Source organism: Rhinopithecus roxellana, chromosome 21, assembly GCF_007565055.1.
Source record: "Rhinopithecus roxellana isolate Shanxi Qingling chromosome 21, ASM756505v1, whole genome shotgun sequence".
In the NCBI taxonomy this organism is placed as follows: Eukaryota; Metazoa; Chordata; class Mammalia; order Primates; family Cercopithecidae; genus Rhinopithecus; species Rhinopithecus roxellana.
Genome location: NC_044569.1, coordinates 32,625,224 through 32,652,989, shown reverse-complemented (window position 1 = coordinate 32,652,989; position 27,766 = coordinate 32,625,224). Strand labels below are relative to the sequence as shown.

General features: G+C 36.6%; 1 protein-coding gene across 2 annotated transcripts in view; it reads left to right on the top strand.

Annotated features, from left to right (window-relative positions):
* NETO1 (neuropilin and tolloid like 1) overlaps positions 1-27,766 on the top strand; it is a 126,864-nt gene that overhangs the window by 82,129 nt on the left and 16,969 nt on the right. For both annotated transcript variants that reach the window (XM_010355249.2, XM_010355250.2), the window contains exon 7: positions 2,569-2,797. In XM_010355249.2, the coding sequence (XP_010353551.2) occupies positions 2,569-2,797 (229 nt within the window). The remainder of the gene's footprint in view (positions 1-2,568; positions 2,798-27,766) is intronic.

The following is a 27,766-nucleotide window of genomic DNA, read 5'->3' as shown; positions in this document are numbered from 1 at the left end:
CAGGTGTCTCTTATAAGGCTGTGGCAATGGCCCGTAGTTTAAATCGGCATCAAAGTATTTGGAAATTTTAGAATAACTTCCAACTTCAGTGCGACAAATTGCTCATGTATGAAAATCGTCCTGCCTTGCAAAGCATACTACAACTCAGGTGCTTTCCACTGTTGTTCCATTTGATTCATTTATCCACATTTCTCTGATTTTGTTCTTTCTCATCAAATTGTGTCTGGAGTTCCTCATTTAGAACTTCACGTTCTATTTTCAGCATCTTACAAGTCTGCAACATTTTGTCTTATCCTTTTATGTCGTAATTTAGATCTATATTATTCCTTGTTTTGAGAATGATTGCATGTAATTTTGACTGTATATAATAAAATAAGACTATACTATGTAATTATCATATCACTATATGTCTGTCATATAGGCACATAATAAATATGAATGCTGAACAAAGGAATTCAATAAAGAAAATGAAACTTCCAGTTAATCATTCAGAAACATTTCTGGAGTGTTTACTATGTGTAAAATATGTATTAATGCTTAGAATACAAAAATATATACCACTGCTTCAGCTTTTCGGGAACACAAGTTTATTAGAAGGCACCTGTAACCTAGAACTATGGCTTTAAATATGCTCAAAATCACATAGAGGCTATGGAGGTTATGTCTGCTGTTACTGGGGAGTGGGAGCAGTGGAAACCTTTCCTTGGATGTGCAACTGTTGAACTAACTCTTGACAAATCAGGAAGAGTTTCCTAGACAGAAGATGGAGAATGACAACTTCATGTGAAGCTAATGTCATGTTCATAAAGGGTGTCTTTTTTGAAAATGGTTACAATGTTGGAGATAAGAAGGATGTAAATTTGCTAGTTGATGTTTTCAGACTTTTAAAAAATTATACACGAGTTACAAATTTTAGCTAAAAGACTATGATTATTAGATTTGTTTGTTAGAAATATAACTTTGGCTAGAGTAAACTAGTTTTGTTAGAGTAAACTTTGGGGTTGTAAGGAGAATCTGCACCTTGCAACCATCCAGGCGCCTGGTCAGGAGAGTGTTGAAATATTATAGAAGTGTGAATGGAAGTGGAAAACAAGTAGTTTCAAGGTGAAATTGACAGGAACTGGTGCCCCGTTGAGTAAGAACTTTGAGGACAAGAGATACATTTTCACTAATTTAAATAGTGAAATTATAAAATTTAGGCTAGACATACTGGATCTGGAAGAAATTGTCTTACGAGTTTCAGATTTTACAAAATAAGAAAAAAATACGTACAGAGTGATGAAAGAGATGGATGTTTGATTGAATGCCATGTCTTTAGTTTATATACATGCTAAATTAAGAGAAATGCATTTAAGAGGAAATAGCATGTAGGCATTCATATTAAAATAAAATGTAAAACATTTAGGAGCTATCTGTATGAAAGATGTGTCTTTATTAGGAAACCATTCTAGGTATCCCTCTCACAGCGCATGGGTCTTTTGGCTTTATATAATTTCCATTCTTTGACATTGTATCTTATTGTCATGGTTTAATTGACACACATTTTCAGCACTGGCCCTTATTCTTTTGTTCACCGTGATATCCACAATGCCTTGAATAGTGTCTGCAACAATCGTAGGCCAAACTGTGGATGCCACTGAATCGATGGATGCATGAACAAATTATTTCTTTATAGACGTGTATTTGGTTGAATGAATTCCTTGTGATTTTGAATGCACATTAGTAAAGAGTCAAATAATGCCTGTTGATTGAAAAGCAGTACACCTAAGGCAGCGTAGCATTGTGAAAAGAATTATGGACCAGGAAGTGAGGATGCTCACGTCTAATTTTCAGTTTATACCATCTGAGTCTGAGCTTCTTCATCTGAATATGACAATAAAATGGGCCACTTTATAGAGTTGTTGGAAGTATTACAAAATAACATATAAAGCAAGTTGCACAGTACATTTTACTCATAATTTTTATTTATATAGCTTAGCTAAACGGCTTCTCTGTATATGCCATGAATGGTCAGAGACTAGCTTGGCCTTTTTTATAAAAAATTATACTTTGCCTCAAAAATGAAGCAGTGTATTTATGTTTAATAATTTAATTAAACAAACCAGAGACTGTCTTTCAGTATCATTTTTGTTTTTCTTTGGTATTAATGAAAACCGCATATTTTTTGTACATTTTTGAAAGTAAAAGGAAGCCATGGAACTGAAACACGAATGTATCAGGAATACTTCAAATACATTTTGCTAATCAAAGTAAAACAGTGCGTAAGTATGCAAAACTAATAACTGATTTCCAGTAAGTTATGAGAAGACATATAGCGAATTTGGGTAAATACACTCAGCTCTAGAAAAGGGTGCATTTAAGTAAAGAAGGGGATAACAGCATTTGAAAAAAATATGAAACACAATTTGTTCTTATTGTACATCTTCCTTCTATTCACAAGGGAAAATAGTAAGATCGATTGCAATCAAGATTGTCTTGTGAGACTGAAAAAGAGAAAAGAAATTCTGGTACTTACTGATGTACATTCATATTTTGATATGTAGAAATTATTTTATTTTTGTTTTATAGATCTACTTGCGCTTCTTGGACTATGAGATGCAGAATTCAAATGAATGCAAGAGGAATTTTGTGGCTGTGTATGACGGAAGCAGTTCCGTGGAGGATTTGAAAGCTAAGTTCTGTAGCACTGTGGCTAACGATGTGATGCTACGCACGGGTCTTGGGGTGATCCGCATGTGGGCAGATGAGGGCAGCCGAAACAGTCGATTTCAGATGCTCTTCACATCCTTTCAAGAACGTAAGATTCTCTGCACTTGACTGTTTTTCCTTCATATATGCCGTATGATGCCAGTTTCATAAGCTGTTAATGGTGTTTTCTTCACACAGTTTGAGCACAGCAGGCTATTCTCTGATACGTCGTTTAAACCACTAAGGTCCCCCTGTTTTCATTTTGATCCATGACAGGAAAGAGTTACATATTACATTTTGCTTTCTTATTTCAACATAGGCATCATAGCCTTTCCTAAGACAGTTCACACTATTCAACTGGGAAATGATGAATTTCATTTGTCTTTGGTTTAGCTCGTAGGAAGCCTATGGAACTGATGCAGTAGCCTCTGATGAAGTTTGGGTTTAAATTTTTAAAAACCTGCATAAAAATATTTGGTAGGTTCTTTTTAGTAAGCTTCTCTTGCAGGCCCATTTATTTCAAATAGATTTGTGACCTCAGAGTTCCAATTAAAGTAGGTAAGGAGAGAGAATTGCTTGGGTAGATAATAAACGGGAAAAGTTTCAGAACATATTTAAAACAGCACAATGGGTGACATCCAGAGTCAAGGGCAAATGAAATAAACTTTAGAAAGTTATGTTCTAATAAATAATGAGTTATACTAATAGATATATTCTGAATATTTGTCAGAAATCCTGAATATTTCATGTGTTACAAATGTATGGAAGTGAAAAAGAATTCCGAGAAATTTAGCTTTAAGAAATAAGTACCTGGTGACATGAACAGACACTTTGAAAAGAAGAACAGACACTTTGAAAAGAATATTCATGTGGCCAACAAGCATATAAAAATGTTCAGTATCACTAATTATTAGAGAAACCCAAGTCAAAACAACAGTGAGATACCATCTCACACCAGTTAGAATAGCTGTTATTTTATTTATTTATTTATTTATTTATTTATTTATTTATTTATTTTTGTTTTTTGAGATGGAGTTTTGCTCTTGTTGCCCAGGCTGGAGTGCAATGGTGCGATCTTGGCTCACAGCAACCTTCGCCTCCCGAAGCTATTCTCCTGCCTCAGCCTCCGGAGTAGCTGGGATTACAGGCATGCACCACCACGCACGGCTGATTTTGTATTATTGGTAGAGACGGGGTTTCTTCATGTTGGTCAAGCTGGTCTCAAACTCCTGACCTCAGGTGATCCACCCGCCTCGACCTCCCGAAGTGCTGGGATTAGAGGCATGAGCCACTGTTCCTGGCCTCAGAATAGCTGTTATAAAAGTCAAACAGTAACAGATGCTGGTGACGTTGTGGAAAAAAAGGGAACACTCATGCACCGCTGGTGGGAATGTAAACTAGTTCAGCCACTGTGGAAGGCAGTTTGGCAGTTTCTCAGAGAACTTAAAACAGATCCACCATTTGACCCAACAATCCCAATACTGAGTATAAATCGTTCTGTCATAAAGACGCATGCATGTGTGTGTTCATCACGGAACTGTCCCCAGACTATTCCCATAACAAAGGCATGGAATCAAATGAGATGCCTATCCATGTTAGACTGCATAAAGAAAATGTGGTAAGCTTCTCTTGCAGTCCCATTTATTTTTAATAGGTTTGTGACTTCAGAGTTCCAATTAAAGTAGATAAAGAGAGAGAATTGATTGGGTAGATAGTAAATGGGAAAAGTTTCAGAAAATATTTAAAACAGCACGACGGGTGATATCCAGAGTCAAGGGCAAATCACAGAAACTTTGTATTGTGGAATACTATGCAGCCATAAAAAAGAATGATACCATGTACTTTGCAACAACATGGATGGAGCTGGAGGCCATTGTCCTTAGAAGTCTAATATAGTAACAGAAAATCAAATAGCACATGTTCTCACCTATAAGTGAGAGCTAAACATTGAGTCCATACGAACAGAAAGAAGGGAACAACAGACTCCAGAACCTACTTGAGGGTGGAGGTTGGGAAAAGGGTGAGGATCATAGTACCCTTATTGGGTACTATGCTTATTGCATGGGTGATGGAATAATTTGTACACCAAACTCCCGTGACACATATTTTACCTGTATGATAAACCTGCACATGTGCACCTGAATCTGAAACAAAAGTTGAAAAAAAAAAAGTAAATGAAAAGAAATAAGCACCTTGTATTTCACAACTATGTATTTTTGTATTATTAGAAAAGACAATACAATATTTTTGAAATTTCAGTGATTTCTCTTATTGTCAGCAGCGGAGCAGCCAATACTGTTTTAAATTCATAAATGTTAAGTGTGTTAGACAGTTATTTTGTATAATGAATAAATAGTTTGGGCTTTAAATTCCCTTTTAATTACCCAGTTGGGGAATTTTACGACACCAGAAATACTGAATGTCACTCAGTCTTTCAAGTCTTGACACCATCATGTAGTGTGTCAAACATCTCTCCCAGCTTTATGTCGGATTAAAACAGTATGCTGTGATGTATTTGGTTCAGTAGTTGATTAAAATGTTAGAGGTAGTACATTTTTATCTCAGCAAAATATTTGAGGAAAATATTTTCATTTTATTGACAAGCATATGTAACTCAGGCTACAAGACAACACCTTTGGTGACTCACTGCTGATTGATCTACCAAATTCAATGAATTATTCCTTCAGTGAGGGAATTTCAGGGTTCTATATTTATTCAGTATTCTTATCAGTCTTCAGGAATAACATACTGAGAACTCGTATTTAATTTAAATGATAAAAATATGAAAGGGCAAGTTAATATATTAAATGATATAGTCAAGATTTTAATAAATAACAAAAATCTGTAATTTTTATCAAAAGTATGCCATAAAATATAATAGAGATATATGATGAAAGCAGTGTATTTCAGAAATCAATAACATAGAGAAATCCTGATGCCCAGGACGGTCCTGTGGTCTTATTTCATTCAAACTTAATGTGAGTCAATACTTTGATTATGGCTGATAAAAATAATCCTATAAACGATATTAGCCTATATTAACATTAGTGGAGAAACAATGAAAAAAAAAAGATTTTAGTCTTTTGGGAAGCTGCACCAATCAAAATACAAAAGGCACAGTCTGTTCTTTCCTGGCTATTATTAGTGAGGAGAGTAATCACCTAGAAGAGGTTGACAAGGATGTAATGCCAAATAGGAAGAAACGTTTACTTTAGGATTTGTTGCTGTTCAAAATGTGATAACTACCTCAGACCTATATCTCATGGGTCTCGAAAATAAGATTTATGTTTGAAAGTGATAGAGAAACTTTTGAGTACAATTTAGGGGGAAAAATGTTTATCGTGTGAGTCGTGATATTCAAAATTTGAAAGGATGCCTATGAAGGACATGAAATATGGTTAGATGGGTGATTGGATCTGAAAATGGATTATTATCTGGCGTGAATGGTATAGGGGAGTCATCTATGGAGGAACAGCTTGAAAGACTGGCTAACATCAAAGATCCCTTTCAACTCTGAAAATAGATTAAGTTCTATGAGTCTTTAAAAATCTGCATAGATCAGAAATGGTGAACTGTATATATGGTGCATATATTATTATACATATGTCTATTTGAGATTATAAAAAATAGAGTTTCAGTGCATGTGATTAAATTAGGTCTGGAAGTCATTGAAGTGGGCTGACTTTTCAATGACTTTTCAAAAGATACAGGGTGTTCTTCCTACAAAGGCACCCATCCCAATATGTTCTTTCACAGTGGACAAATAATCACTGTCTTCAAATGATGAGTTTTACAACAGCATTCTCTGTGATCATCTCATAAATGTACAGTAAGTTTCCACTGAAACAGGTTTATCCTTTATGTCATGTTACCATCTGTGTTGGTCTGAATGGTTCTGTGGCACCCCTTCAAAAATTCGTATGTTCAAAATCCAGTTGCCAAGGTGAGGGTATAAGGAAGTGAGGCAATTTGAGAGGTGATTAGCTCATAAGTACAGCTCTTGTCATAGGCGTTAGTCCTCTAATAATAAAGAGGGCCCAGAGAGGCCTTGCCCTTTCCACCGTGTGAGAATATAGCTAGAAAGTTTCATCCATGAACCAGGAAATGGACCCTAAACACACCAAATCTGCCAGCACCTTGATCTTGGATTTCCAAGATCATCCAGAACCTTCTAACATCCAGAACCATGAGAAACAAAATCCTGTTTGTTATAAGCCACCTAATTTATTGTAGTTTGCTGTAGTAACCCAAACAGACTAAGACATTGCCTGTGTATATTTGTCATGATGTTCTACTTTTTACTGCATTGACTAAAATTGTGCAGAATTCTATCATTATTTATACCTAAGGTCAAAGTTATCCTGTGATGAAGTACATGGGTATAGACTGTCTTTATTCATTGAAGTGAAAGTATTCCACATAAGAGATGAAAACTTCAAAACAATAGAAAGTGGACTTCAATCAGAGCTACTACTTGGCAATGGGTGGGCAGGAATCTTTTTAAGGGTACTTAAGAGGAAGCAAAGAGACTTTGTTTAGGGAGTTCAAGTTCCTCGATGGTATTGCTTTATTCAATATTAGTGGCTGAGAGAGAATTTTGACTTAACCTTTCTATTGTGGCTGATGACTTTGGTTCTTATAGATGGTGATAGTTATATAAACTATTCATATATTTTTATATATGGCTAATATATACAATTACATTAATGTATATTAGTGTATATATAATCTAATATATAATCATACATTTAGCATGTAACTATATATGCCTAATATATAATTATACATATACATCCAATATATGCCTTATATATGTATATATAGTTATATGTATTATCTAACATTTACTCCATTCACACCCATGCAGTAAAAGTTGGAGGTAGAAAATCAGTGATCTGCCTTCGTCTTATTCAGGTAATAAGAAAGTACCTGGATATTTTTCCTGGTGCCTATACATTTATAAAATAGTATCCCCAGTTCAGTGGTGAAGTGCTTAGAGCGTGCTGGTGCCTGAATGTTATGTCCCTTCAAAACTAAGAGGCTGGAATTTTTAATGTTGTTTACAAGCCATCTAGTCTATGGTATTTTGTTCTAGCAGCCCAAGTGGACATATACAGAAAATTTACACTGATATGTGGGGATGTTGCTATAACAAGTACCTCAAAATATGTGGCAATGGCTTTGGAACTGAGGAATGAGTAGAGGCTGGAGGAGTTTTGAGGTCCTTGCTAGAAAATATTTACGTTGCCATGAACAGATTATTAAGGCTGATTCTGGTCTGGGCTCAGTAGGATAGGAGGAGAATCTTGTTAGAGAATTCCTAAGTTATTCTGAACAGAATGTTTATAGAAATATAAATAGTAAGGGTCGTTTTGATGAGCTTTCAAATGGAAATGAGGAATATGTTTCTAGACAGTGGAGGAAAGGTCATCCTTGTTACAAATTGGCAAAGAATTTGGCAGAATTGTGTTTGTGCTCTCATGTTTTGTGGAAGGTATTGCTTGTGAGGGATGAAATTGGGTATTTTGCTGAGAAAATGTCTAGGCAGAGTGTTAAAAGAACGGTTGGCTCCTGACTGCCTGTCATAAAATCCAAGAAGAAAGAAAAGATTTAGAGATGGAATTACTAATCAAAATGGAAGCAGAAATTAAAGATTTGGAAATTCTCGGTCTATTCATATTGTAAAGAATGAGAAAACATGCTTACAAGAAAACACCAAAGGTGTGGCCAAGCAGGCGTCTTATAAGATGAATGTGGATTGGCCAACTCGGTGGAAATCAGGACCTATTGCTGAAGTCAGTGGAAGGATAACACTGAAGGCATGTCAGAGATCACTGTGCTTACCTTTCAGCTCAGCTCCAGAGGGCCGGTGTCTAGGGGGACAGAATGAGTTGAAGGAGAAAAACCACTGTCCACCCCTACCTCGTATCTCGAATTATCTCAAACTTTTATCCCGGCACTTTCTGGCAGCAGTCTTCCTCACTGCACCAAGTGGAGCGTGCACATTTTGATCAGCAAAGTTGTGGGGGCGTGGCTGCCTTCACCTACATTTCAAACGATACTTGGAATCCGGGCAAAGAATCTTTGCAATGGGACGCACTGCAGAGAGCCCCCACTAACAGTGGCAAACCGAATCACGGGATGGGGCCACCCCCGGTCAAGACCTTTAGAGACAAGGACATGTGACTTCAACCTATGAAGGCTGTGGCTGTTCCCAGAAAAGCAGTTGGGTAAACCTCGACCCCAGTGTGTTTAAAGGATAGAACACCAAGATAAAATTCTTTTCTTTTTTTGTTTTTAAGATGGGGTTTCGCTCTTGTTGCCCAGGCTGGAGTGCAATGGTGCGATCTCAGCTCACTGCAACCTCCCCTTACCGGGTTCAAGTGATTCTCCTGCCTCAGCCTCCCAAGGAGCTGAGATTTCAGGCATGCACCACTACACCAGGCTAATTGTTTGTATTTAGTAGAGACTGGGTTTCACCATGTTGGTCAGGCTGGTTGCGAACTCCAGACTTCAGGTGATCCACGTGCCTCCGCCTCCCAAAATGCTGGGATTACAGGTGGGAGCCACTGTGCCTGCCCAAGAAAATGATTCTTGAGCCTCAAGGTTTTGGGCTTGCTGGGGACCTGCTACTTCTTTCTTATGTCTCCCTTTTGGACTGGGCATGACTGTCCCATGCATGTCTCATCATTTATTTTGGAAGGTTCATAACATTTTAATTCCATAGATTTACGGTTTAAGAGTGATTTGCCTCACTCATATCTGCTTTAGATGAGATTTTGGACTTAAGAGTTTTAAATTGACACTGAAACAAGACTTTTAGGGCTATTGGGATAAAAGGAATGTATTTTGCATGTGAGAAAGTCAAGGATTTGGGGGAAGAAGTTAGGGTTAGGGTTAGTCTGAAGGTGATGTCACCTCCAAATATGTATGGTGAGATCTGCACCTACCCAAGGTGATGATATTAGGAGGTTTGACCTTTGTGAAGTGATTACATACATTACGGAGCAGAGCCCTCATAAGTGAGATTAGTGCCTCTGTAAAAGAGGCTTGAGAGAAAACCTTCACCTCCTCACCTCTTCTGCCATGTGAGAGTCCAAGATCGTTTGTCCATGAGGAAGCAAACCCTCAGCAGACTCCAGAGCTGATGGTGCCTTAATCATGAACTTCCCAGTCTCCAAAACAGTGAGAAGTAAGTTTCTGTTGGTCACAAGCTGCTCCCTTTATGGCATCTTTAGAGCATGCTATGGTTTGGTTTCTTTGTCTCCACCAAAACTCCTGTTGAAATTTGATCCCCAGTGGTGATATTGAGAGGGGTAGCCTTGTGGGATGTATTTAGGTGATGGGGACAAATACCTAACAGCTTGATGTTGTTCTGGTAACCAGTGAGTTCTCACTCTCAAAAGACTGAATCTATCTTCTCAGGAATGGGTTCGTTTCTACGAGTATGGGTTACGATAGAGCCAGGACGTCCCTCAGGGTTTTCAGCTCTTGTTTGCACATGGCCACGTCCCCCTGGAAACTCTCCACTGTGCTGCAATACAGCATGAAATCCCTCGCCCAAAGCCGAGGCCATGTCCTTGAACTTCTCAGCCTGTAGAACTCTGAGTTAAATACGTCTTTTTTTTTTTTTAAATAAACTACCCCAGTATACTTTCATAGCAACAGACATTGAAACAAGACAGAGCATATTTGATAATATCCTAATATCTGTGAGAATTTGTGTGAGGACCATAGAAAATTTTTAGGGGTTAGAAGAGAATTTAGAGATCATCTATTTCAATTTTTCACATTTTCTGAATTCAAATAGAAAAAAAGGGTTCATTGAAGTTCATTGACTTTCCCCACACACACTTAACCCCATGCTTAATGATTTGTTAACAGAACTGAGGCAAGAATTAAAGACCTGACTCCTAATCCCATGATTTCTCTTGTGAATATCTTTGCTACTTTGGAGACACTTCTGAGACAGAACTTGAATGTTCTAAAGAGGATGATGATAATAATGATTATTAAAACACATAACAGTTATTCTCATATGTCAGCATTGTTTTAAGTGATTACAGACTGAATTTTGATTCTTCTGTCCTATCCGCTGCATTTTATGCCTACATACTCTGCTTTCACACCGTAAGCATATAGCATGCCACGCTCACATGGCTCTCAAGTATTAGACAAAAGTCTACTATAACGAGGGGTTTCTATTCTGAAACATGCTCATTTGGGTACCATATGAATACATTTTTAGCCATCATAGTTTTACGTTTGTATCTGAATAAATTATAGGAAAAGGAAATAATCAGTGTATCAAGGAAGTATGAAGTTCTTACTAAAAAATTCATCAGACTTTTAATCATGCAACTGCACATTAGAAGCATTTTATAAAGCCTGTGTTAAATGCCAATATTTCTAACAAAATTAATCTAACACCAGTAATGGGGAGAGCATAAGGGCACTTGCAACTAGGCTTGAGAAGCACCGCCTCTGCAGCTTGCTCCCACAGGCATAATACTGCTGCATCAACTGACTTTGCTAACTCTTCACCTCTGCCTCTTTCAGTTTTGTCAAAGATTGCTGCCCTGATTTATGGCATCACACAGCTGTTGGCTGCCCAGCTAAACTTTTCTTTTTTTTTTTTTGCTTCAGAAAAATCATATACAGACTTTATCCTATAAAGCAATTTTGAAACCCAGGGACAAGACAAAAAAAATCAATATTATCACCAAAAGAGAACTCTCTTCTTGACTAGATGGTAGCCTTAGTAATAAAGCCAAATGGCATTTTTCACTTGAATCACACAAAATGTGTAGTCTACAATTTACCTGGTGAAGAAGAGCGCATGCATGAGTAATCCAGAAAAGAAGACAAAACATTTAAGTATTATCTTTAGCATATATTCTTTAAGAAAGAGTATTTGTTTAACATTTAAATGTATTTTGAGGTTAACAGTAAAAACAATCAGTAATTAAGTTAGTCTCATAGATGAAGAAGCCACAAATATCAAGAAACATATTTGCAGATTAAGAATTCATCCAATTTGAGATATGCCATACCTTGGATAATTCTTACATTGATTATTGAAGGTGTGCTGTATTTTACTTTGTGATTTCTTATATTGTTACATTATATATATTCTTATATTTCTTATATTTATATTTTTATATTTATATATAATATATATTATAATTTTATATATAATTGTTATATATTATATATTTATATTAATATAGTATATACTTATGTAAATATAATATATATTTATATATACATATATACAATATATAATATGTAATATATATTATATATTATATAAAAATATATATAATATATAACTTCTCTTATATTATATTATTTAAGATTTCTTATATTATTACAGCTTTACACCTTGGCATCTTTTTTGAAAATTCATTGACCCTAAAGAATACTGATTTTAAAGTAATTATTATATTTAGAATAATTTTAATTTTGAATACACTTTAGATAGTTCATAACCAATTGAAGACTGTATATTTGAATAACTGTCCAATATGGAAAAATAGAGACCTTAGTGGAATATATCCATTTAAATAAATCACATGCTAAGTTTTCTGAGCCAATCTTATTCTGTGTTTAGAATATGAATTTGCAGTAACTGGAATGGATGAATGAGTTATAACTAGTTTTGACTTCTGAAGTTCTGTATTTAGCTGTTCTGCTCTTCTTTACAACTTTTGCCATAAAATATGCATCACTTAACATTTGATTGATGAATAGCATATTTCTGTTAAAAACAGACATACAAAGTAGAAGAGATGGAAAAACAAATTGTCTACATTATGGTTGCATGGAAATTGTTTACAATAATTTGCTGAAATGAGATAATGCATTTAGTTTTATGTTAACTTGTGACAAAAGACGATAATATCAAGTCTAAGCTATAGATTTATTCATAAAAAAGAAATATACATACAGGAACATTTAAGTTCCAAGAACTGAGTTGAAGTATTCTGTGGAAGGCAGATTCTGAGATGAATCAAGACATTCTCACCTTGTATTAGTTTGTTCTTATGCTGCAATGAAGAAATACCCAAGACTGGGTAATTTATAAAGAAAAGAGGTTAAATTGACTCATAGCTCCACATGGCTGGGGAGGCCTCAGAAAACTTACAATCATGGCAAAGGCACCACTTCACAGGGCAGCAGGAGAGAGAATGCATGCCAGTAGAGTAAATTTGAGACGCCCATAAAACCATCAGATCTCCTGAGAACTCACTCACTATCACGAGAACAGTATAGGGAAAACTGACCCCATGATTCATTTACCTCCGCCTGTTCCTGCCTTTGACACCTAGGGATTATTACAATTCAGGGTGAAATTTGGGTAGGGACAGGGAGTCATACAATATTACAACTCTTGTGTAGAATGCTTATAATCCCCTCCTCTTGAGACAGTCAGAATGTGTGAATAGCCTGGGATATTACATTCTTTCTCTGTGAAAAGTTATTTTGCAGATGTATATAAAGGCTATTAAAGCTTGATTGAGTTTGATTTAATCAAAAGAAAGGAAATTATCTTAGGTGGACCTGACCTAATCAGGTGAGCTGTCCAGAATTGAAGAACTTGAGAGAAAAATGCCCAAGCTTCCTTGGACAGGTGGTTAGTAGAAATCTGGATTTGGAGAACTACAGATGATGATGACTCAGATGCAAGTGAGGATGAATATGTTATTAAGAACTAGGAGAGGGGGGAGTCCCTGTTTTGTAGTAGCAGAAAGCCTAGCACAATTATGTTCTGCAGGTATGCGGCAAGCAGAATTTGTAAGTTACAAATATAGGCTAAATATAGGCTACGTAGCTAAGTAGATTACTGAGCTAAATGTTAAAGGTGTAAGCTAGTTTTCTCAGCAGAAATACTGTCAGCTTGGACAGAGAGAGACAGAGAGTACCCAGTGAAACAGTTGGAATGCCAAAATTCTAATAGCATGATCAATCTGATAAAACATATATATATGTGTGTGTATGTGTGTACGTATGACATATGTGTGTGTATATATACATATATGTGTATGTGTGTATTTATATACATATATGTGTAGAGTGTGTGTGTGTGTGTATGCCACTTTCCATGAGAAAGAAAGGCTGTCTCAGAGAACAGAACCAAAGGCAACAGAGCAGTCAAGAAAAATTTGACTTTACCGTGATGGGCTTCAGAATTATTATGGATTCAATACTCCTATTTATTCTCCATTCTTCCTTATTTGAGCTAGAATCGTATGCCTCTCCCACCACTGTGTTGGGAATGTTGGAGCCAGACGGGTTGTTTTTAGTTTCATGAACCCATACACGGAGAGAAACTGTACCCCCAGGATCTGCACCAGGTTTAGATGATTTAAACAAGGAGACTCTGGACTTTGAACCAATGAGATTTAGATGAGATTTGAACTTTATGTCATGGGGTCATAGGAGTATATTCTTGGGATCCTTGTAATCACAGTCCCTAATCAGTTCACTTTGAGATAATTAAAAAGGAAACTATCCTAGTGGGTCTCACCTAACTAAGTAAATATCTAATGGTTAGGGATGAAAGAAGTCAGAGATTTTTAACTGTAGTGAATACTCCACCTGGCCGTAAAGAAGCAGCCTGCCATATTACACAGAGAACTACGTGGCAGGGAATTTTGAGCAATCTTTACAATCTGAGAATGTCCTTAGGTTGTCAGTCAGCAAGAAAGTGAGGACCTCAGTTCTACTATTCCAGCATACTGAAACATCTCAACAACCTGAACAAACTTGGAAGAGGCCTCCATATTTTTCATGAGAACCCAATCCAGACAGACTTCTTGATTTTAGCCTTCAGAGACACTAAGGAAAGAACCCAATTGAGCCCTGCCTGGACTTCTGACATACAGAACTATGAGATCATAAAAAGGTGTTGTTTTAAGCTAGTGGGCAAATTTGTGATAATTTGTGACTCAGCAATAGAAAATAATATATAGTATTCCTATTGCAATGATGTGGGTTTTTTTAATGTAATAGATGATCCAAATATCAATTTTAACATATTACTTAAGAACATTTGTAATAGATTGTTGTTTATTAATATAGTGCTAGTCCTAGTTTTGGTAGTTCAGGAGATGTGGCAAGATATACTGTAATTGTAGGAAACAATCACTCCAGCATCAGATTGACACTAAAAGTTGAGATTCCACCAGCCTAATCATTAATAACTTTTCATTTTGATACATATTTATATTCCTCCTTTCATTCTTTTATTCCTTCACTAAACTTTCCAGGCATGGATGGTTCAAAGATGAATATGATGGTTGCTTCCCTGAAGGCACCACACTTCCACACTAACTCAGATTCAACTCAAGGGTGTGACTCACTTCAGATGTTCATTTATATCTGGTATTCTGTGCCACACTCCCACCACATACTCCCTCATTTATTTTAGTAAATTACCCACGGAAGGTTGTACTCTAAGAAGCCTAATTCTCTTTGTGTGTAGTTTTTCTCTGCAGCCTTTGTTTATGTTAGCTGGATATTTGCTCTACGGACACAGTGATTGATTTTATTTCACTGTTGAGTTTTATTATCTTTTCCTGTCTAGAAAAAGATATAGCCTGCCATCTGCCTCTTGTTCACACAATTTGCATTCTGCCTTGGATAATGCAAATTCTCAATTTTGTAATAACTAAGTAAAATTGTCATATAATCTCAGTAACTAAATTTAATGGATCCTAAGGGAAAAATATATAGATTATAACTCAGTAACACTCTGAGATTATACACCAAAGTATCTTCATATTAACCAACTTACTTTAATCCTTTTTAACTTCTTTCAGATTTAAATGGGATGACTTTAAATAACTTTGCTAGTTATGGAAAAATGAATTAACACATTTTCCAATTTAGAATTATTTTAAAGAAAGCGAAGAGGGAGTCAAAAATGTAAATCCTCTCACTTAATATTTCACAACAGTGTTTCATTTTTCCTCTAGAATAAGCAAGGCCAAACACCATTTACAAGTTTGGCGTAAATACTAAGATCAAAAGACATTTTATTCACTATATATTTCCCCACGAAAAGAAAATGTTATGTACTGGAGAAAGCAGTGTTACCAGTCATACCTTGGGCCAAAGTGTAAATTGAAGTCTTACTATAAATCTTTTTTTTTTTTTTTTTTTTTTTTTTTTGAGACGGAGTCTTGCTCTGTCTCCCAGGCTGGAGTGCAGTGGCCGGATCTCAGCTCACTGCAAGCTCCGCCTCCCGGGTTTACGCCATTTTCCTGCCTCAGCCTCCCGAGCAGCTGGGACCACAGGCGCCCGCCACCTCGCCCGGCTAGTTTTTTGTATTTTTTAGTAGAGACGGGGTTTCACCGTGTTAGCCAGGATGGTCTCAATCTCCTGACCTCGTGATCCACCCGTCTCGGCCTCCCAAAGTGCTGGGATTACAGGCTTGAGCCACCGCGCCCGGCCAAGTCTTACTATAAATCTTAATGCCACCACCTTGTGAATTGATGTGTCTTAAAAAGATTAAGACCACTTTACTAATATAGAAAATATTTATGTATGTATGTTGTATAGTAGCATAAATACCAGATCGTACAGATTTAAATATAAACAACACACAACATATGCTGAGAAAATTGCTGAATGTGTGTCATATATTGGTAGGTCTTCCTAAAATATACATAAAGCACACTATGGATAAGAAAAAAATCACCATATTCAAATATACATAAATTTCAAATATTTATTAATATAGAAACATCATAATCAAAATAAATATCAAAAAGTTGACCTGGAGAGTAATTGGTAAGATAAACAACAGGCAATAGGTACATATTTGTGTCTTATAAAAAATAATGATTATATTCAAAAATAAGAAAAATATAAGCATTCTAATAGAAAATGGGGCCAAAATGTGTATAATTAATTCATAAGAGAAGCATAAATGTCCTGTAAGCGTAAGAAGCAAATATGTAAACATATTAGTAAACAAATATATAAATTTAAAATTTAATGAGACATCATTTTCATCTATCAAAATGTTAAAAACATGAAATCATGTTGGAGATGGAATCTTGAAATAAAAGCATATGCAGTGCTTATAGGAAACAAAATGTTTCCTGAAGGACAATTTAGCACTATATGTCAGAATTCCAGAATAGGGAACAAAGATAGAATATCACCTTTGAATCAGAAATATTAACCTCTAGGAATACATACTGCTGATGAGTGCATATTTATAAGCATGGAAAAATGCTTAAGTAGATTGGTTACATGGTTCTGGGAATGTACTCTTTATTAAAATGATGTGGTAGATTGATACTGACGTACTATGTTAAGAAGCAAGATGTTAGAAGCATGTAGCAAACACGTGTACATTACATTTATACTCTTGTAACTACATTGGATAAATATTTAATACATGTCATTTATTATATATGTAATACATATATGTAAAAGACAATGGGATTAAGATATTAATGGTTGTATTTGGGTGGTGATATTTTTTGCCTGTATTTTCTAATTTTTCTAAAATATGTATGTATTGTTTTGGTAAACACTTTTTTACAAAGCTATTACTTAGTTTTCAGACTAAATAATAACTCTGCTCTGTAATAGAATTTCTCCACCATTTATCTTCTGAGAGACATTCAGCTGATGACTGACTTACTGCATGACAGATCCTGATGGTAAGCCTGCATTTTTGCAGGATCTTAGAACACCAGATATAGTATTGGCCTTTTTCTCCCCTCGATGTGAGTGCATACACCCTTGGATTCACTTTAGTAACTTAAAGACAGATGATAATTAGAAAAATGCACCCTTAGATTCATCCCAGGACTAATTATGATACGAGTTGTCAGGGTATCCTGGCTGGAAACCGCCACTCTCCGTCAGCGGTCTCATCTTTACTTTTCTCATCACTGCCCTCTCCTGTCCCTGGTTGCTGTACTGTACAGCGACAGCCACTTTGGCAGAAGGCTGGTTAGTCAAAGTCAAATGCCTGAGAAATCTGCTGCGTGGTCTAGATGGGCATATTAGTTTCTCATTGCTGCTGTAACCAATTAGCATACGTTTAGAAGCATCAGATAACACAACTTTGTTATCTTACACTTCTGGAGTGTAACGTTTTACTGGGCTGAGACCAGGGTGTCAGCAAGGCTGCTGCCCCATAAGAGGCTCCATTGTAAAGTACATTTCCTTCCTTTTCCCATTTCTAGAGCAGGATTTCTTGGCTCCTAGCACTTCTCCTTTGTCAGAGCCACTGGTGTAGCATCTTTGTGTGCCTTTATGATTTGCTGTTACATCATCTCTGTTCCTTCAGCCTCTACCTGTCTTTGGTTGTTACTGCATTGGGCTCAACTGGATAATCCAGAATAATTCCTCATTTTGAAATCCTTAATCATACCTGCGAAATCCCTTTTTCCATATAAAGTCACAGGATGTGGGACTAAGATGTGGACAACTTGGAGAGCCATTATTTATTTGACCACAATAGAATTTGTATTTCTGTGGTTTTCTTGCTTGTTTATATTAAGCTGATGGGGTCTTTAACTGAAATTCTGAAAGCAATAATTAAGTTGACTTTAAGACCAAAGGTATACAATGTTAACTGATAAAGGTCTATCTTAACACAAGTCTGCCTTCACACTTTGCTATTGCATAAGTATTCTTTTATATAAAGAATTTATTTTTAAATTAAATATGTTATTACTATAGAAAAACTTAAAAAGTTAATGTGTCCTAAAGATATAAATATAACTTTGGGCAAGTGTAGATGGGTTTGAAATTTTAAAATAAATGATAAACATTTTTAGAAACAGAATCACAAATTAGCCATTTCCGAAAATTGTTTTGCTTTTGGAAAAGATCTGAAATGGAATTACAGTGTGTAAGAGCACATCTTCAGTGTCAGTCAGTTCTGCCACTTTCTTACGTGTGATGCCTGGACTTTAATCCTCAGTTTCCTTTCTGTAAAACAGAGAAAATATCACAGGGCAGCTGAAAGTTTTCAGTATATGTCTGGAAAATAGCACATGGTCAGCAGAAGGTAACTAGTATTGTATCTGTTAGTGAAATAACAACATACTGAAACTTGGGTAGTTAACACTTTCAAATACAGTGAGGCTATTGAGCAAAGGAAAATGAAATAAAATTGTGTAATCTGCCAGAAGCCAACTCTCCTTTCCTCCCTCATTTCTTTCCTTTCCTTCCTTCCTTCCTTCTTCCCTCCCTCCCTCCCTCCCTCCTTCCCTTCCTTTCTTACCTCCTCTTACCTCCCTTCCTTCCTGTTTTTTTAAAAGCTTTTGATTGAGTTTGATTGTACCATAAAGAAAACACTGTCAAAAGTATTCTAATATTTGAAATGAATTATTGATGGACTTTTATTACCGATATGGTTACTTAAATCATTGAAAAAGTATTATGTGTGTAGACACGTAGTTTGATGAAATACTTAAAATTTAAAGTTAATTTTCTTAAGTAATTTGACTAAAACAAGTATCTTAAATAATTTTGCTTCTTTGCCTATTCATTGAGTTACTGAGAAAATACTGCAGAACTTTCACTGAACCAGTTAGAAGAATTTTTTTAAATAAAGTGTGTGGATCTACGAGGAATCACTTGGACAAGAATAAAGGCAGGAAATTTCCTGTAATTTTTAGTAGAATCCTTGGAAATAATATATATTAATCTCTCTGATTCTAGCTTTACAACTATTGTGGTTTATGTCTGCCCCTGAAAATACACAGCATATGTTTGTTATATGGAAATAGAAAATTATTACTTTTAATTGATAGCCTCTGAACTAGCAGATTTTTAAGCTTGAGGTCACAGTGATGTATTTAGGTGTGGTTCTCATTTTCATTAATTGCAGGCCCCTTTTTTGGGACTTGGCATGTTCAATGAGAGCAAGTATTGTACCTTTATAAAAGAATAGTGTGTCTAAACTAGCCAGCTGCTACTGACATGTATGTATCATGAAAACCAACTCTAGCCCACATGTCCAGGGCCTAATAGTAATCAGCATGCAGACGCCAAAGAAATTTAATGCCTTCCTTATTGTAATTGTAATGCCTAACTACACACATTGAAGAGATCACTGTGAGGCTGAATCAAGGCAGACATAATGGAAGTATAAAAATATGTAATAATGCCTAGGGATGATAAAATAATGGATAAATTATGATGTGGTTCACCCCACATAAAAGGAAAGAGTTTTTATATATGGAATGTAAGTTTCCAATGAAGATGTGTTTCTTAATATAATATCTTTCAGAACAGTAAGAATATGTAATTTTAGCACAAAGATTGGGGAGGAATCTCATAAATCTTGTGAGATCGAATTGAAGTTTATGAACAGAATTTCTTGTACAAAAACAGATTAATAGATGTACATCTTACTTCATAATACTGGATATTTTCAAAGTATAACTTAGTCATATTGGAACAGAGAGTTTTGAAAACAGATACTGATTTTTCAAAATAACTATGAAGATGATAAAGGACATGAAAAAAAGACACACAAGTCTGTTTCTGGCCTCAAGTCTGGTCACCATTTTTCAAGTAAAATGTCATTTCCTCTAACTGCATAGCCTATGGGCCATTTTAAGTGTCAGTGTGGTGACAAGGGAACTTTTCCCATTTGTTTTGGAAAAAAAAAATTGTCTTGTGGGAAGTTCTGATGGCCAAATATATTTTATATATTTTTAATATTTTTGTTTGTGTAATTAGAGTACCACAATTAAAAATGATAATTAGTAGCAAGCTACACACACACACACACACACACACACACATATATATATATATTTTTTTTTTCTGAGACTGAGTCTCACTCTGTCACCCAGGCTGAAGGGCAGTGGCACAATCTCTGCTCACTGCAACCTCCGCCTCCTGGGTTCAAGCAATTCTCCCACCTAAGCCTCCTGAGTAGCTGGGATTAGAGACATGCACCACCACGCCCGGCTAATTTTTGTGTTTTTAATAGAGATGGGATCTCACTGTGTTGGCCAAGCTGGTATTGAACTCCTGACCTCAAATGACCCACCCACCTCGGCCTCCCGAAGTGCTGGTATTGCAGGTGTTAGCCACTGCGCCCAGCCAAGCTATATATTTTTAATGACATTTTTGAAGTTTTTCAAAATTTGCATCTTCAGTTGATTACTCATAATTGATATATCTAGTTTTATTTTCTTTCAAGTTTATTTTTTAAAGTTTTGCTGTTATTTAAAAATTAAAATCAGACATTGTCATACGTTAATGAGAAGATGGCATTTAATATTCATTGTGTTGCTTAGTTTTTATTCTCTCCGGGCGCTGTGGCTTACTTCTGTAATCTTGGCACTTTGGGAGGCCGAGGTGGGTGGATCATGAGGCCAGAAGTTCAAGACCAGCCTAAGCAAGATGATGAAACCCCAGCTCTACTGAAAATACAAAAATTAGCCGGGCACAGTGACGGCCACCTGTAATCCCAGCTACTCGGGAGACTGAGACAGGAGAATTGCTTGAACCCAGGCAGCAGAGGTTGCAGTGAGCTGAGATCGTGCCACTTCACTCCAGCCTGGGCGACAGAGGAGACTTCATCTCCAATTAAAAGAAAAAAAAAGAATTTTTATTTTGATATATAGTCTGTCACCAAGTATTTGTGAAGCATCTACAAAGTGGTACATCTGGTTGCCAGACTTTTAAGAGGACGCAAGAAGGCACAGGTGAGTTAACTCAAAGGGATTAGCCCACACCCTAGTATCTACTGTGAGAAAACGAACATGGGTGATGTGGTGGGAAGGATGAGGACATGGTGACCTGCTGGTTATGGTGGGTGACATCTGAGTTGAGGAAGAATTCTATAAATGTTTAGGGTGAGCAGAGGCTGTGAGAATATAAATCACTTGCTGTGTGCTAGGGTACAAGGAGCCTGGAAATTAGCATTATTGGAAAGTGTTTTGGAGTGTCTTCAACAAAGTGAAATGTGGCCTGATTTACACTTTGGAGTGGCCAAGGTCCCCATGGCTTCTGTGTCCCTGAACCCCATGTAAGATTGCTGTCAGTGAATGGGGGCCTGGCTCCTTCACAGCAGTGGAGACCTGAATAAGAGCTTTGCAATGAGACAGAGTCACCCAAGAGATGGCCGCTGGCTCAATGGTATCCGGGGAAGAAAGGACCCAAGGATGGTCTTGAGCCTTTAGCCTGAACACCTGAGGGGATGGTCGTGCCCTTTGTCAATGCCAGGAAGGTGTGGGAGGTGAGAATTAAAGGGGAAAATGTGGATAAGAGGAGTAAGGTGATAATCATTTTGCTTAAGCCCATCAGCCATATGCTGTTTGGGATGGTAATTACAGTTCCAAATGGAGATGTTAAGTAGGAATTTCAAAGTTCAGAGTAAGTCTGGATCTCACATAGTAGTCAGAGGTAGGGGTATAAGCCCCCTCGTTAGTGTGGGTTCTGTGTATGATGAAAATCGCCCAGAGAGACGACAGAGGAAATAAGGGACCTGTGACAGCCTCAGGGGGCTCAGCTACAGGGGTCTGTAAGACACTAGCATAGTGGCCTGAGAAGGCAGGGGGAAAATCACCTTAGTTACCTGAACTGATAAACATTAGTAACGAATAAAAGTAAGTATGCTAGATTTTGCTCTTCAATGTGAATTCATGACATAACTATAGAATGTTGATATGTGTCATATTTACATATTCACATTAGTGTTAAGCTTTGCCTCATCCCTCACCAAACAGTAATAGATTCTAGACCATCCCGAGGGTCAGAAGTTTTAATTTTAAAAAGTAAGTTTTAGCAAATCTTCAAGGCTGACAAAAGTTGAACCTAAGAAATAAAGCAAGAAGATGTAAATATACTCTGATACGGTTTGGCTCTGTGTCCCATCCAAATCTCACCTTGAATTTTAATAAGCCCCACATGTCAAGGGCTGGACCAGGTGGAGATAATTGAATCATGGAGCCAGTTTCCCTCCTTGCTGTTCACCTGATAGTGAGTTCTCATGAGAGCTGGTGGTTTGATAAGGGGCTTCCCCCTTCGCTGATTGTCGCTTCTCTCTCCTGCCGCCATGTAAGAAGTGCCTGTTTTGCCTTCCAACATGAAGGCATTGTAAGTTTCCTGAGGCCTCCCTAGTCATGTGGAACTGTGAGTCAGTTAAACCCTTTTCTTTATAAATTACCTAGTCTTGGGTATTTCTTCACAGCAGCCTGAAAACGGACTAATACATACTCCAAGCTGTTTCCTCCCCCAGCTGCTTTTCCACACGTCTGAGCATTTCCATTCAAACTAAAGATCAGGGAATGATGAAGAATTAATAAAGAGCAGAAGTAGAAGACCCAGAGGTGTGACCGTGGCTGTGTGGTGTGTGAGTGTGCGTGAATGGGTGTGTGTTTGGTATGTGTGTGTCTGTGAGTGGTGTCTGTGTTTGAGTGTGTGTGGTATACGAGTTTGTGTGACTGTGTGTGAGAGAGCCTGTGGCTGTGCCCACGCAAGCCAGCATAGAGCTGGGTGAGCTTTAGACAAAGCTCAAAATTAAAGAAGTTAAAATAATTTGAGGAAATCAGGCAGCAAGAATGTCTGAAGAGAACAAGATGAGTGGACTGGGGAGGGGAGGTGAAGAGAACCAGACCCTAAGTCCAAGAAACATGGGGTCCAGTGGTGTAAGGAGTCTTTAGGAGAATATGATCAAGGATCATTTTGTTTTCCCATTTTTCATGATGTAATATGATGACTTATTTGACGTTGAACAAATTACCAATGGTAGTTTTATTAACCATAAAACATGGATAGTTGAAATATCACTGTTTCAAAGAAATCTGCCTGTTTTTATTTCCATTTGTTTTAATATTTCTTGAATAGTATTTAGTGGATTTCTGGATTTCAAAAAGAAAAAAAACGAAATAAACAATTCTAATAGAATAAGCTTAGAGGCTTCTACATTCAAGTAGCTATTATAAATTAAAAACCTTTAAGTTACAGAATTTAAGCAGTGTTTATCCACATGAGATGAACATTAAAATCAGAGGTACATCTATGACTAGACCTTTCACATTAAAAATACGTGTTCTATGCTTCTTTATTAAATACATTATGTAAAACTTCGTTTATTTTGAGTGTTGTGGCTTTATTTTATCTTCTCCTACATGACTCAAATATGTAAGAGATTTGTTGTCCCCTGCTAAATAATTTGTTTATTTAAAGAATTAGTAATGTATAGGTTTAGGTGTCATTACAGGTGCTTTCATGGTTTATTTTAGTCATCCCCGTGAGGGAGTAAAACGCTCTTTAACTAAAGTCTGATGTAAGTTCGCCACCTTGTGGTAACAATGGGAATAGATGAGGGTTTAAAAAGAAGAGTAATGAAGCAATATAGCAAAGATGTTTAAACTATTTTCCTGATGTAAAAATCTGAAAGAGAAAATAGACTTTTTTTGATTAACATTTTGTATTTTTCATGCAAACGTACGAGTTATCCCTTAATCATAAAACTGTTTTTTGTGTATGTTTTTAATGTAGATATACGTATACTTATACATAAAAATATATTTGGAAAATTTCTCCAAAAAATGTAAATATAATTTCAGTAAATCCTAGAAATCATCATTGCCAACATTTTGGCTTTTGCATTTCTGAAAAAAATTTCTATAAGTGCTTTGGTATGTGAGTTTTCATAAATTAAAAAGTGTCTTCTCAGTTTAGCCAGGCGTGGTGGCACATGCCTGTAATCCTAGCTACTCTGGAGCCTGAGGCAGGAGGCAGGAGTATCACTTGAACCCAGGAGGCGGAGGTCGCGGTGAGTGGAGATTGCGCCATTGCACTCCAGCCTGGGCAACGAGAGGGAAAATCCGCCTCAAAAAAAAAAAAAAAAAGGGTATTTACCCAACTTTACATGTTAATAATCTCCCACCCTACTCCATGTTCTCTTAATAATTAAGAATTCCATATAATCACTATAATGATTCCTGGACACCGATGAAACACTTTGCAAAGTTTTAGTTTTTAACATTTTAAGTGGTAAACAAGTAAGATTGAAAATATTTGGATTAAACAAAGTTAAACAGGCATATTTTGCCTCATGACTTCTTTGAATCTTTCAGTGGGTGCAGGGCCCTGAGAATCACCAAAAGTAACATAATTTTTCAGTCTTAAAGGTTCTCTCATCAGCAAAACATTGTACTAAATTTTATGTTTCCAAAGAATTTATTACAAAGTATTTGAATACATGTTAACTGAAGATCATTTATATTGGAATTTCTAATTTAGAGTTAAGGTACCCATAGGTAACCTCAAAATCAGGATGTATCTACTAAATTACTATGAAATTTTTGTTACTAAAATTATAAGATGATAGTGTCACTTTTGTCCAAGCCTCAATTCTATAGGATCATTAACATGTCTGCGAAAACATTTATTTTAGATTGGAGCCAAAAGCTGAGAACTATTCTGTTCTACATACGTCCTGGCTTGGTTTTCCAAGATGGGATCTGAATGTCTTTCTTCACAACTGGATGTTAGAAAATACCTGTTATCTTGATGGTCTCATTAAACTGTTAAAAGAAGATTATCACAACTAGGTATCTTACACAGCTGAACCTTCCTCCTATTAAGTAGTACAAACACATTCTAATATGCATTTGCTATTTTATTTAATATGCACAATTTCTGTTTTCTGCTTTCCTTTTAGAATTGAAACATAATGGTATTTCACACTAGACATGGTTGTAGCAGAGGCATATGTTCTCCAAAGTACAAAGATAACTAGGAGGTCTTAGTTTCAGAGAAGTCCTGGACGCAACTTTCAAATATGCATTTTCATGTAGTGTTAACAAGAGATCTGTGAATAATTTCCTTCACTTTACAAATTAGAAAATTTAAGATCAGTTAACTCACGTTTATATCATACATGTTAACATTTTAAGTTTTTTGTGTTGTTTCATTTGCTTTTGTTTTGGTAACTGTGGTAGTAGTTCAAGAACAGGTGACATTCTTTTATCATACGCCACATGACAGTATCTGTTACGGTTTTTAAAGATCTATCACATTTAATTCTTACAACTTCATGTAATAGTTATAATTATCCCCATTATATAGATGTAAACAAAAACCGAAAAAGTTAGTGAATTTGCTCAAGATCACATAACTCACTTTGGAAAATCAGACATGTTGACTCCACAGCCTCTGTGCAATACTCTCCTAAAACGGTTTACAGTTCCGTCTTGTAATGTTTGCGTCCATGCCTCTGACACTATACTGCATTCTGTGCATCATTAAATCGCTCGGGTAAGTATTGTCTTTATCCCCACTTTACAGATGTGGTAACTGAGCAACTTACAGGTTAATCAGCTAGAAGGCAAAGAGTGTGAAAGAGGCAACCCTGGGAGTCAGAGACCAGGTGGCCAGGCTGCAAGGGACTCTTCTCTAAACCTGCTTTTGCTTAGGGAGGAAGCAATCTGTCCTTAAGGATTATCACTCCTGACAGCCCAAATCACAGCTGGGCCCTCTCTCCTGTTGGCAGGACTCTTCGATCCCGGGCTGATGTGTCTGGAGAAGTTCTCTCTAAGTTTTGTTTAATCTACAGTCTGTTGCACAGCCAAAAATGAATGTTCTGCACAAATGCATAGGTATTGGTGTATGTGGGAGGAGGAAACAGTGAAGAAAGATTCATTTTGAAGTGTTGTAGTGTCTACTTTCTATGTGAATGCTTTAAATCAAGAGCAATGATATGTTTATACATATGACATTATTTTGGCGGACTAGAATATTTTACTTCATTAACAGAAATCAGTTTCCATCTTTGGATTGTTATATCTGAATGATAAAATGATGATGTCAATAAACCCAATAAAGTGAAATCAAGTTAGTTGGAAGGTCTCGTGTCTAAATACACTTTCAAATAGTTCAGTGACAAATAGCAATAGCAAATTGTTCCATCTATGTTCATAGTGTTTTAACATCCATATGAAGCTCTTTGCTATTCTGATAGAAACAAGTATATAGTTGTGTGTCCACTCTTGTGACCCTGGAAACTGTGTGAGGTACTTGGCATTTGGAGTGTTACTTCTTTGGCTGCCACTTTATTATAAATAAATTTTGAGTTTCCTTTAAATCACTAGGAAATAAAGCAGCTGGTTTATAAGAGACAATAGCTTAAATGATGAATATTGAATCTCGTAAGTAGAATAAGTCTTCTGTAAATTGACCGAGGAATATGTGCTTTGTCAGAAATAGTAAAAGAAGCAAAGATATGATGCTGAGTTAAGTTTCTGAGTATATGCTGCCTGTAATCACTACATGCTGCATTGGAAGACCATGGCCTTGACTGGAAGACCATGGCCTTGATCAGAAGACCGTGGCCTTGATGGGAAGACCGTGGCCTTGATCGGAAAACCGTGGCCACGATTGGAAGACCATGGCCTTGACTGGAAGACCGTGGCCTTGACTGGAAGACCGTGGCCTTGATTAGAAGACCATGGCCTTGACTGGAAGACTGTGGCCATGATCGGAAGACCGTGGCCTTGATCGGAAGACCGTGGCCTTGATTGGAAGACCGTGGCCTTGAAGATTAGTTCTTAACCAATAAACACATTTGTTAGAGTCTTCTGCTCTCTGGAATATACTAAGGTATGCAGCCCAGTCAGAGTTAACCTTTTGCTAAGTAATATTAATAAGTTAAAACATCTATTGAGTATTTACTACAAGCCTAGTAAACTTAAGCCATTATGAGAGATTAAACATAAACATTAATTTAAAAAAAAAGCATGGTCACAAGCCTCAAATATATACAAAAAAGATGATGAAATATACTCTTAAAACTTAAACATGTGAAATAGGACTTAAGGAACAGCTAAATTTTCTGATAGATTGGAATAATATTGTAAGACTGTAGATGATAGGGTTCTGATGTGATTTGGATGGCAGAGTGGAGAAGGGGTATCTGGGGCAGGTAGACGAAGGGAGTGCTGTGTGGACACGGTGCCGGATGTGTCAGGAGTGTGCTGGGAGGAAGGGGCTACACGTGTTGGTGGGCCGAGTGCACCCAAGTCTTTGAAAGAGCAATGAGAATGTAAGCTTGATTTGGTCTATTGGTGTTATT